Source organism: Mustelus asterias, unplaced genomic scaffold, assembly GCF_964213995.1.
Source record: "Mustelus asterias unplaced genomic scaffold, sMusAst1.hap1.1 HAP1_SCAFFOLD_47, whole genome shotgun sequence".
In the NCBI taxonomy this organism is placed as follows: Eukaryota; Metazoa; Chordata; class Chondrichthyes; order Carcharhiniformes; family Triakidae; genus Mustelus; species Mustelus asterias.
The window spans coordinates 2,215,250-2,227,831 of NW_027590122.1; the positions used below are offsets into that span (position 1 = coordinate 2,215,250).

The 12,582-nt window shown below is 46.0% G+C and overlaps 1 protein-coding gene across 1 annotated transcript; it reads right to left on the reverse strand.

The window, feature by feature from the left end:
• Positions 1 to 538: 538 nt before the first annotated feature.
• Positions 539 to 12,207, reverse strand: LOC144483188 (uncharacterized). Its single transcript, XM_078201981.1, has 3 exons — positions 12,186 to 12,207; positions 9,999 to 10,197; positions 539 to 1,466 (listed from the first exon to the last, which is right to left on the reverse strand). The coding sequence occupies exons 1-3, from the start codon at positions 12,205 to 12,207 to the stop codon at positions 539 to 541; spliced, it is 1,149 nt and encodes a 382-aa protein (XP_078058107.1).
• Between the last annotated feature and the right edge of the window lie 375 nt (positions 12,208 to 12,582).

Here is a 12,582-nt window from a genome sequence, read left to right on the forward strand (position 1 = left end):
GTTGTTCCTCTTGGAACAAAGGAGGTTGAGGGGAGATTTGATGGAGGTGGACAAGATTCTGACAGGTTTAGATAAGGTGGACAAAGAAAAGCTGTTCCCATGAGTTGATGGGACAAGGATGAGGGGGTCATAGGTTTAAGGTTTGGGTCAGAGATGCAGGGGGTGATGTGAGGAAGAATATTTTGATGCAGTGAATGGTAATGACCTGGAACTCGCTGCCTACGAGGATGGAGGAAGTGGAGACAATAAACAATTACAAAGGAAATTGGATGAGCATTTGGGAAGTTTCAAACAGAAATAGTGACTCTTAACTTCCTCACACCCTGTCACTCTGTGATCCGTGTGAAATTTGAAACCAGGTATTCGCAACAAGACTCAAAGAGCATCAGCCCACTGGAGGCAAAGTGGTGAGACCGGCCAGTCCAGCAGAAAGAAACCCTCCGACCCTCCCCATTGACCAACTGTGAGAATGAACAAAATGCAGTCCTGGATGTAATTGAGAGCAGAAACAATGACAGCAGAATCCAAACTCCTGGAATCACTCATGAACTTTTTGGTGTCTCAGCAGGTGGGATGAAACTTTGAATCCCTTCCCACACTGAGAGCAGGTGAACGGCCTCTCCCCAGTGTGAACTCGCTGGTGTGTCCCCAGGTTGGATAACCGAGTGAATCCCTTCCCACACTGAGAGCAGGTGAATGGTTTCTCCCCAGTGTGAACTCGCTGGTGTGTCTGCAGGTTGGATGACCGAGTGAATCCTTCCCCACACTGAGGGCAGATGAATGGCCTCTCTCCAGTGTGAACTCGCTGGTGTGCCTGCAGGTTGGATAACTGGCTGAACCCCTTCCCACACTGAGAGCAGATAAATGGTCTCTCCCCAGTGTGAACTCGCTGGTGTCTCCGCAGGGTGGATAAATCAGTGAATCCCTTCCCACACTGAGAGCAGGTGAATGGTCTCTCTCCAGTGTGAACTCGCTGGTGCGTCTGGAGGCTGGATAAATGAGTGAATCCCTTCTCACACTGAGAGCAGATGAACGGTTTCTCCCCAGTGTGAACTCGCTGGTGTGTCTGCAGGTTAGATAGCTGACTGAACCCCTTCTCACACTGAGAGCAAATGAACGGTCTCTCCCCAGTGTGAACACGCTGGTGCGTCTGCAGGTTAGATAACTGACTGAACCCCTTCTCACACTGAGAGCAGGTGAACGGTCTCTCCCCAGTGTGAACTCGCTGGTGTGCCTGCAGGCTGGATAACTGACTGAATCCCTCCCCACACTGAGAGCAGGTGAAGGGCCTCTCCCCAGTGTGAACTCGCTGGTGGGTCTGCAGGCTGGATAACTGACTGAATCCCTCCCCACACTGAGAGCAGGTGAACGGTTTCTCCCCAGTGTGAACTCGCTGGTGTGTCTGCAGCTGGGACAACCGAGTGAATCCCGCCCCACAGTGAGAGCAGGTAAATGGCCTCTCCCCAGTGTGGCTGCGCCGATGAGCTTCCAGCAGGGATGGGTATCTGTATCTCTTCCCACAGTCCCCACATTTCCATGGTTTCTCCATGGTGCAGGTGTCCTTGCCTCTCTCTTCAGTTGAAGACTCGTCCACACACAGAACAGTCCCCCCACCCCCGCTGTGAACAGTGTGATATTTATTCAGGCTGTGTAACTGGTTCAAGCTCAGTGCACTGGAACACTCTGACTCCAGTCTGGCAATGTGTTGGCGCTTTTCCAGTCACACTGATGTTTGAAATCTTTTCAAGTCATCAGACCAGACAACCATTTTTCCTAGATTCAAAGGCTGATGATATTCAGGTCCCAAGGAATATGACTCTGTCAGATCGAGATGTGACGTTTGAGATTTCAGCTTGTGATTCCTCTTTCGATACCCTGTAAAATGAGTTTACAGAAGTCATCAGTGACAGTGCAGGATAGAAATTCAGAACAGACAATTCAAGTTTCTATTGAACATTCCTTCCTCTCTGCAGACTCGAAACGTTGGCTCTATTCTCTCTCTATCTAGGGGATAGTGTGGGAAATGGTGCTGAGGTAGATCAGCCAATTCTCCATGAATGTTTGAGGCAGTTCGATGGGCTGAATGGCCAACTGCAGCTCCGAAATCTTATGATTTTTTGACTGCTGGACAGGAAGCAGTGAGCATGGATCTGTCAATCAGCCGCAATCAGCACCTTCAGGAGAATTGGGAGGGTGAATATTAGATACAGCAGAGTGAGAATGGAGGGAGAGTGTGTGGGATGGAGATTTGCAGCTTTTGGGGAACTAGAGAGGAAAGAATGTTCATTAAAATAATAGAATTCTTACATCTTATCAACCGTCCCTGAGCCTTCACAATGAATCCCTCTTCTCAAGACACTCTTATCTCTGACTTGTCTGTGCTGCTCGCAGTCTCACAAAGCAGCTGTCTTTGCGCTGATATGAGAGGCCCTGCGAGGCAAGTTTAATGCTCCATGGCTGTGTGTTTACCATTCCCTCCCTTCATCTGAGCAGGAATATACTTCTCCTGGACTCTTGATATCACACTTTTAAAAGCTTCGCATTGGCCAGTCATTCCTTTCTCTTCAAACAGACTCACATAATCAACATCTGCTAGATCCTGCCTAATGCCCACAACATTGGCCCTGCTCCAGTTTAGGGCCTTAACCTGTGGATCACTCCTATCTTTTTCCAGAACTATTTAAAAACTAATAGTGTTCTGGTCACTGGACACAAAGTGCTCTCCGACTGACACTTCATTCACTTGCCCTACTTCATTTCTTAAGAGTCTTATAGAAAGTGAGTCCAGCAATTAAAAATGAAAAATAAGGAGCTGGGAAATTAATTGAACAAGTATTTTGCCTCGGTCTTCACAATAGAGGATACAGTTAAAACTCAGAAACAGCTGGAAATCAGAAAACAGAAGTGTGGGATGAACTCTGAAAAAGCACAATTACCAGGGAAGTGGTCCTCAGCAAACTGTTGGAGCTGTGGGCTGATGAGTCCTCGGGTCCTGCTGGGCTCCATTCTCGGGTCTTAACAGAGTGAGATCGTTGATGTGTTGTTTAATTTTCTAAAATTCCCCATTGGGAATTGGATAAATGGAATCAGTGGATGTGCTGTACTTAGATTTCCAGAAGACATTTGATGAGGTGAAACATTAAAGATTATTGCAGCAAATAAAAATTCATGCTGTGGGGATAACATATTGGCGTGGATAGAAAATTGGCTAACAGCAAACAGTGGGCAGAAATGGATCATTTTCTGGTTTGAGAGAGAGAAACCTGGGCCAACCTTTCCAGAGTCTGCAGCCTCCCTGGATTCATTTCCTTTCCCTTCAGTTGCTGCAAGTCCCCAATTTCCCCCAGAATGAGAAAAGAAATGGAAAGGGGGAGAAAAGAAAGTGTTTTACTCACAGATGTTGCACAGAGGAAGTTTCAGTCTGTCTGAAGCTCAATCTTCATTCACACAAAACCCGCGTTCTGATTGGCTGGAGGACCAGAGTCCTTCCGGTCCTCCAATTCTTCCCATTGGTCAACCCCTCAGCATGAAGGTCAGGGGGTGGGATCTCCGCCGCGCGGACACGGGAGACCCGCCCCCACCCATTGTTCCCCTCCCCCTGCACCTCCTCGAGCCAAGGTTTCCAGGCAACCGGCTGACGGCTCCGGCCAGAGCGAGAAGCCGCTCGGTGATCTCCCCCTCCCCCCGGCCCGGGACTGCGCATGTCCAAGGGAGAGGGGAAGCTGCGCATGTGCGGGGGTGCTCCCGCTGACCTGCATGCTGAAGGGTTCACCAATGAACTATTCCTTTCTTAACTTCTCTTCGAACATTCAAAAACCATTGAAACTGCCTTTTTACTCAACACTTGCTAAAATACTGATTAAAAAACACAAAACTCACAGCTTGGACTCAAATACTACCCAGTGCAAGGAACTCGTCTACTTTCTCAGAAGGCTAAGGAAATTTGGCATGTCAGCTACGACTCTCGCCAACTTTTACAGATGCACCATATCACAGCTTGGTACGGCTCCTGCTCTGCCCAAGACCGCAAGGAACTACCAAAGGTAGTGAATGTAGCCCAATACATCTCGCAAACCAGCCTCCCATCCATTGACTCTGTCTACACTTCCCGCTGCCTCGGCAAAGCAGCCAGCATAATTAAGCACCCCACGCACCCTGGACATTCTCTCTTCCCCTTTCTTCCATTGGGAAAAAGATACAAAAGTCTGAGGTCACGTACCGACCGACTCAAGAACAGATTTTTCCCTGCTGCTGTCAGACTTTTGAATGGACTTCCCTTGCATTAAGTTGATCTTTCTCTACACCCAAGCTATCACTGTAACACTACATTCTGCACTCTCTCATTTCCTTCTCTATGAATGTTTTGTTTTGTCTGTTTAGCGCACAAGAAACAAAACTTTTCACTGTATGTTAATACATGTGACGATAGTAAATCAAATCAAACCAAAAAGGCAAATTGATCAGGCTCCCTGCCGATAGGCTTTTGTTCCAATATTTCTGAGTTCCTGACTTGGGGACCTTTCTTTGTGCTTTGGTTATTCCTGCAGGTCAACACTGGCAAATCTCCTTTATCTTCTTCTGCTCGGGGTCTCGCTGGCTGAGATGTGCTTTCAGTCACATATTCACAGAACATGCACTGTTACACATTAATGATCTGGAAGATGGAATGAGGGCATAATTGCTAAATTTATTTTGATTTGATTTTGTTTTGATTTGATTTATTATTGTCACATGTATTAGCATACAGTGAAAAGTACTGTTTCTTGTGCGCTATACGCACAAAGCATACCGTACACAGAGAAAGAAATGAGAGAGTGCAGAATGTAGTGTTACAGTCATAGCTAGGGTATAGAGAAAGAGCAACTTAATGCAAGGTTAGTCCATTCAAAAGTCTGATGGCAGCAGGGAAGAAGCTGTTCTTGAGTCGGTTGGTACGTGACCTCAGGCTTTTGCATCATTTTCCCAATGGAAGAAGGTGGAAGAGAGAATGTCCGGGGTGCGTGGGGTCCTTAATTATGCTGGCTGCTTTGCCGAGGCAGCGGGAAGTGTAGACAGAGTCAATGGATGGGAGGTTGGTTTGCATGATGGATTGGGCTACACTACGACCTTTTGTAGTTCCTTGTGACCTTGGGCAGAGCAGGAGCCATATCAAGCTGTGATACAACCAGAAAGAATGCTTTCTGTGGTGCATCTGTAAAAATTGGTGAGAGTCATAGCTGACATGCCAAATTTCCTCAGTCTTCTGAGAAAGTAGAGGCATTTGTGGGCTTTCTTAACTATAGTGTCAGCATGGGGGGGACCAGGGCAGATTGTTGGTGATCTGGACACCTGAAAGGTCTTGACCCTTTCTAAATTTGTGGATGATACAAAGATATGTAGAGGGACTGGTAGTGTTGAGGAAGTTGGGAGGCTGCAGAATGACTTGGACAGGCTAGGCAAATGGGCAAAGAAGTGCTAGATGGAATATAATGTGGGGAAGTGTGAGGTTATGCACTTTGGTCAGAAGAATAGAGGCATAGACTATTTTCCAAATGGTGAAAGGTTTCGGAAATCTCAAGCACAAAGGGACTTGGGAGTGCTGGTTGTGGAATCTCTTAAGGTTAACATGCAGGTTCAGTTGGCAGTTACGAAGGCAAATTCAATGCTAGCATTCATTTCTAGAGGGCTAGAATACAAGAGCAATGATGTACTGCTGAGGCGGTATCAGGCTCTGGTCAGACCCCATGTGGAATATTGTGAGCAGTTTTGGGCCCCATCCTAAGGAAGGATGTGCTGGCCTTAGAGGGGGTCCAGAGGAGGTTCACAGGAATGATCCCAGGAATGAAGGGTTTGTCATATGAGGAGCAGTTGAGGAGTCTGGGTCTATCGTCGATGGAGTTCAGAAGGATGAGAGGGGATCTAATTGAAACTTACAGAATACTGAGAGACCGAGATAGATTGGACGTGGAGAGGATGTTTCCACTAGTGGGACACCTCAGAGTGAAGGGACGCTCCTTTAAAACTGAGATGAGGTGGAATTTCTTGAGAGGAGGGTGGCAAATGTGAAACTCATTGCCACAAAGGGCTGTGGAGGCCAGGTCATTAAGTGTCTTTAAGACAGAGATGGATAGGTTCTTGATCAATAAGGGGATCAAAGGTTATGGGGGGAAGGCAGGAGAATGGGGATGAGAATCATATCAGCCATGATTGAATGGCAGAGCAGACTCGATGGGCCAAATGGCCTAATTCTGCCCTGATATCTTATGGTCATATGGATCACTGTCTTTTAGTCACAAAGGCTGAGGGAGTCATGCCTCTCTCAGGGGGTGGCATTTCTCTCAGGAGCACAACACACAAGGGTCTATGTTCACTCAATGTCTGTTCGAGGCAGAGCGACTGCCCCCAATCAATGAGCTCCTGTGTCCATTCCTCAGTGCAGAGTTCCTTCAGCCTGATCCTCCCACAGTACTCAGCCTGATACAGAGTTAGCTCTTCTAACCATCAGCCTTTGCTGTTGTCTTCATTCGCTTTATGGTTATGCATCAGGTTATACTCTCTTTAGATCAGTCAAGAATTAGGGTCACGAATGCGGCCATCCGCCCCATTAAGTCCATGCTGGTTCCCTGTGAATCAAACCATTGCCCCGTTCTATCCCCGTACCCCTGTCGGTTTATTTCCCTCAATTGCCCATCCAATTTCCTTTTGGAAAGATTCCATCATCTCTGTTTCTCTGCCCATCGTAGGAAGTGGGTTCCAGATATTTATCACTTTCATCAAATGAAAATGAATCTGAGAGCAGAGAAGGAGGCCATTCCAGCCATTGTACCCATGATATCCCTTTGAACAAGATCCTCCATTAATCCCATATTTCATTTAGAATCTGTCCAGTTCCCTTTTGAAAGATCCAGTTTAATTTGCTTCCTGCACCATTTTCAGACAGTGAATTCCAAATCACAACAACTCATTCTGTTTTAAACCAAATAATTTCACGATATATTGTGTTTGGATTTTCACAGGGGATTTGGAAACGGAGTGAAAGACATGGTTGTTACTCAAAATTGAGACTCAGTCTTTATTAATGATCTCCATGAGCGGACTGAGTGTGATGTATCCAAGTTGGGGACTATTCCTAAAAAGGAAATTACATTTCTGCAGCTTCTTGCATGACCACAAGATCTTGGAAAGTGTTTTACGGTCAAGTTATTTTGAAGTGTAGTCACTGTTGTGATGTGGGTAAATGTAGGGGTGCCTCAGAAATGAAAATGATCACTTCCATCTGTATTAACAGTTAAATATAACTAGGTCAAGGAAGCCATGTTAAACTCCAACATGTGATGAGAACTTTATATCATAAAGCTAAAAGCCTCCAGACACGGCTGAGCAAGCAATTAAGGAATTCTTCAATCATTTTGATAAGTTAGAGGACACTATATTCTGCTAAAGTCTGGCTCAAGAATGAGGCTGATTGTTCAACCTGATCAAGATTAGTAAGAAAGCTTTGTGTCTTTCACAAAGTATATTTTTGAACCATTGTATCTTGTATTAACCAAATATATTAATTAAAGATTACTGTAATAATTAGCTACCAGTCAGTAACAGATGGGTGAATAAGTAGTGAGCCATAATTGAGTTAAAGTTAATGAATCAATAATGAATCAGTAGTTATAATGAAAGATTGAGTTTTATTTGCAGTTAAATGTAAAAGCTTAATTGCTGTGTATGTAAAGAATGTGCAGTGAAGATAAATGTACTGGCGAGAGAGACCTTCCAGCTCTGATTAGCCTCAACATTTGTACAGGGATTGTATAGAATCAGATAAAGGGATGGTGTGAAATTATTCTATTGTATTCCTGATAATGACAGAAAATGGGGCAAGTAATTGAGGATACAATTAATCTAGTGACAAAACTGCTTTCTTTCTTCACTACAACCATTACCTCTCCCTTTGCCTTTTGTTCCAGGACATTTTTGACAGTTAATCTCGTCGCCCTCTAACCAATCCCTGACTTTCCCTTTTGTTCGACCTGACCCTCCCCCTTTCTCATCAGTATCAAATCCATCACATTTCTCCCTCTAGTTCTGAAGTAGAGTTACATTGGACGTGAAACATTAACTCAGTTTCCCTCTCCACAGATGCTGCCAGACCTGTGTTTTTCCAGTTCTTTCTGTATTTATTTTAGATCTACCTGCAGTGGAGGAAAAACACGATTTACTATCCAGGATAAAATAAATGTCTTTCATCAGTTTTTGTGGATCATTTTGTTTATTTGTTTGTTTCGCTATGAGGAGAGGTTGGAGAAACTTGGTTTGTTCTCACTGGAACAACAGAGGTTGAGCAGTTGGGCATGGACAGAATGGATAGTCAAACGCTTTTTCCCAGGGTGGAAGAGTCACAGCTTTAAGGTGCGAGGGGCAAGGTTTAAAGGAGATGTATAAGGCAGATTTTTTACACAGTGTGTACTTTAGAATGGACTTTAGTAAAGCGTTTGACAAAGTCCCTCATGGTAGGCTGGTGAAAAAGGTAGGATCTCATGGGATAAAGGGGGAGGTGGCTAGATGGGTGGAGAACTGGCTTGGTCACAGAAGACAGAGGGTAGTAGTGGAAGGGTCTTTTTCCGGCTGGAGGCCTGTGACTAGTGGTGTTCCGCAGGGCTCTGTATTGGGACCTCTGCTGTTTGTGATTTATATAAACGATCTGGAAGAAGGTGTAACTGGGGTGATCAGTAAGTTTGTGGACGACACAAAATTGGCAGGACTTGCAGATAGTGAGGAGCATTGTCAGAAGCTACAGAAGGATATAGATAGGCTGGAAATTTGGGCAAAGAAATGGCAGATGGAGTTCAATCCTGATAAATGCGAAGTGATGCATTTTGGTAGAAATAATGTAGGGAGGAACTATACGATAAATGGCAGAACCATAAAGGGTGTAGATACGCAGAGGGACCTGGGTGTGCAAGTCCACAGATCCTTGTAGGTGACGTCACAGGTGGAGGTGGTGGTGAAGAAGGCATATGGCATGCTTGCCTTTATAGGACGGGGCATAGAGTGTAAAAGTTGGGGTCTGATGTTGCAGATGTATAGAACGTTGGTTTGGCCGCATTTGGAATACTGCGTCCAGTTCTGGTCGCCACACTACCAGAAGGACGTGGAGGCTTTGGAGAGAGTACAGAGGAGGTTTACCAGGATGTTGCCTGGTGTGGAGGGGCTTAGTTATGAGGAGAGATTGGGTAAACTGGGGTTGTTCTCCCTGGAAAGACGGACGATGAGGGGAGACTTAATAGAGGTGTATAAAATTATGAAAGACATAGATAGGGTGAACGGTGGGAAGCTTTTCCCCAGGTCGGTGGTGACGTTCACGAGGGGTCATAGGTTCAAGGTGAAGGTGGGGGGAGGTTTAACACAGATATCCGAAGGACATATTTTACACAGAGGGTGGTGGGGGCCTGGAATGCGCTGCCAGGCAAGGTGGTGGAGGCGGACACACTGGGAACGTTTAAGACTTATCTAGATAGCCATACGAACGGAGTGGGAATGGAGGGATACAAAAGAATGGTCTAGTTTGGACCAGGGAGCAGCACGGGCTTGGAGGGCCGAAGGGCCTGTTCCTGTGCTGTATTGTTCTTTGTTCTTGAGGGTAATGGGTGCCTGGAACTCGCTGCTGGGGGTGGTAGTGGAAGCGGATACAGTAGTGACTTTTAAGGGGCATCTGGACAAATACATGAATAGGATGGGAATAGAGGAATATGATCCCCGGAAGGGTAGGGGGTTTTAGTTCAGTCAGGCAGCATGATCAGTGCAGGCTTGGAGGGCCTGTTCTTGTGCTGTAATTTTCTTTGTTCTTATTTCATTGGAAATGTGCTCTCCCAGGCTCAAAGAGCATCAGCTCATTGGAAGCAGAGGGGTGAAACCAGCCAGTCCAGCAGAAAGAAAACCCTTCAACCTTGCACTTCACCAACTGTCAGAATGAACGTGGTTCAGTGCTGGATGTGATTAACAGCAGAAACCAACTCGATAATCATTTGTGAATCTGTTGGTGTTTCTGCAGGTTGGATAACCGAGTCAATCCCTTCCCACACACAGAGCAGGCGAACGGCCTCTCCCCAGTGTGAACTCGCTGGTGTATCCGCAGTGCAGATGACCATTTAAATCTCATTGTGCAGTGAGAGCAGCTGAATGGTCGCTCCTCAGTGTGAATGCGCTGGTGGGACACCAGATCCACTGAGCTTTTGAATCCGCTCCCACAGTCAGAACATTTAAAGGGTCTCTCATTGGTGTGAATGAGATTGTGTCTCAGCAGGATGGATAGCTGAGTGAACCCGTTCCCACACACAGAGCAGGTGAACGGCCTCTCCCCAGTGTGAACTCGCTGGTGTTTCCGCAGGTGGAATGTCGTTCTAAACATCTTTGAGCAGTGAAAGCAGCTGAACGGTCTCTCCACAGTGTGAGTGCGTTGGTGGGACACCAGTTCTCGAGAACTTTTAAATCCACTCCCACAGTCAGTACATTTAAAGGGTCTCTCATTGGTGTGAGTGACTTTGTGACTCAGCAGGTGGGAGGACCGAGTGAATCCCTTCCCACACTGAGAGCAGGTGAACGGTCTCTCCCCGGTGTGAACTCGCTGGTGTCTCTGCAGGCTGGATGACTGAGTGAATCCCTTCCCACAATCTGAGCAGCTGAACGGTCTCTCTCCAGTGTGACTGCGTCGATGAATTTCCAGCTCTGATGGGACATTGAATCCCTTTCCACAGTCCCCACATTTCCACGGTTTTCCCCTGATGCGGGTGTCCTTGTGACTCTCCAGGTTAAACAATCAGTTAAATCTCACGCAGAACACGGGTACAGTCTCTCCCCGCTGTGAATGCTGCGATGTATTTTCAGGCTGTGTAACTGGTTAAAGCTCTTTCCACACTCAGTGTACTGGAACACTCTCACTCGGATGTGTGTGAGTCTCGGTGCTTTTCCAGTCACACTGATGTTGAGAATCTTCTGAAGCAGAAAGAACAGAGAAACATTTCACCTTCTAGAATCAAAGGTCAGTGATATTCAGGTCCTGATAAATTGAATGCTGACGTGATGTTTGTTTTGAGTTTTTGTCTGTAAATCCTCACCTTCTGATATCCTGTAAAACGAGTTTGAAAAATTAATCAGTGTCAGTACAGCATAGAAATTCAGAACAGACAATTCTAGTTTCTATGGAACATTCTTTCTTCTCTCATTCCCCAAAAGCTGTAAATCTTCATCCCACACACTCTCCCTCCATTCTCACTCTGCTGTATCTAATATTCGCCCTCCCAATTCTCCTGAAGGTGCTGATTGAGGCTGATTGACAGATCCATGCCCACTGCTTCCTGTCCTGGACACAGAGAGCTGAAAATCTCCATGCAGGCTTCCGGCCGAACAGAAATATGATGATATTCCTCGACTAAGAATGTTTTAAATGGATTGTTTCAGTTAGTGAAGATACAGGGGGTTGTGATTGATGATAGTCTTGAACTTACTGCCTGTGAGGGTGGTCATAGAGTTTGACAGCATGGAAAGAGGCCCTTCAGCCTATCGTGTTTGCGCCGACCATCAAACACCTTTCTATTCTAATCCCATTTTCCACTCTTGGTGCGTAACCTTGTATGCTATGGCATTTCAAGAGCTCATCTAAATACTTCTTAAATGTTTCATGCAGTGAGTTCCAGATTCCCACCACCGTCTGAGTGAAAAGGTTTTTCCTCACATCTCCTATAAACCTACTGCCCCTGAACTTAAATCCATGCCTTTGGTTATTGCCCCCTCTACTAAAGAGAAAAGTTCCTTCCTGTCCCCCTCCATCTGTGCCCCTCAGAATTTTATACACCTCAATAAGGTCCCTCTCACCCTTCTCTGCTCCAAGAAAAACAACGCCAGCCTATCCAGTTTCTCTTGATAGCTGAAACACTCCAGCCCAGGCAACACCCTGGGGAATTTCCTCTGCACCTTCTACAGTGCAATTACATCCTTCCTATAGTGTGGCAACCAGAACTGCACACAGTACTCCACCATAGTGTGGCCAACCAGCGTTTTGTATAGCTCCATTATAACCTCCCTGCTCTTATATTCAATGCCTCGGTTAATGAAGGCAAGTATCCCATGTGCCTTCTGAACCACCTTATGTCGCTGTCCTACTGTCTTCAGAGATCTATGAACATACGCACCAAGGTCCCTCTGATCCTCTGTACCTCCGAGGATCTGACTATTCATTGTGCATTCCGAGATGCCGCTTTTAAAAACTGCTTCAATTGAAGCTAAAATGTAACCAAATGACTTCAACCAAGCACAGCATGTCAATACTACACTTGATCTTCGCCAAAAGGCCGAGAAGCGATACCTCCTGCTCTTAAGCGTGCCAAGTTCAGGAGTAACCTGCCCGCTAAGGCTATTGGGCACAGGATTCGTGTGATGCTGTATCCATCAAGGATTTAAAGCACAGATGTACATAAATTGGCAATAAATAGTAAAATAAACTGACAGAACAGAGGAGGAGGTTTGGTCTGAAGCTCATTGGCCAACCAACTTCCGCATTCAGAAAATGGGAGCTCTGATTGGCTGGAGGACCAGACTCCTTGCGGTCCTCCA

Coding starts and splice junctions, on each gene's coding strand:
- LOC144483188 (XM_078201981.1), bottom strand. CDS start 12,207: ATGAATAGTCAGATCCTCGGAG. Junction 10,198..12,185: donor GAATAGTCAGATCCTCGGAG/GTACAGAGGATC, acceptor TCAAAAGCTCAG/TGGATCTGGTGTCCCACCAG. Junction 1,467..9,998: donor AAACACCAACAGATTCACAA/ATGATTATCGAG, acceptor GCGCAGCCACAC/TGGGGAGAGGCCATTTACCT.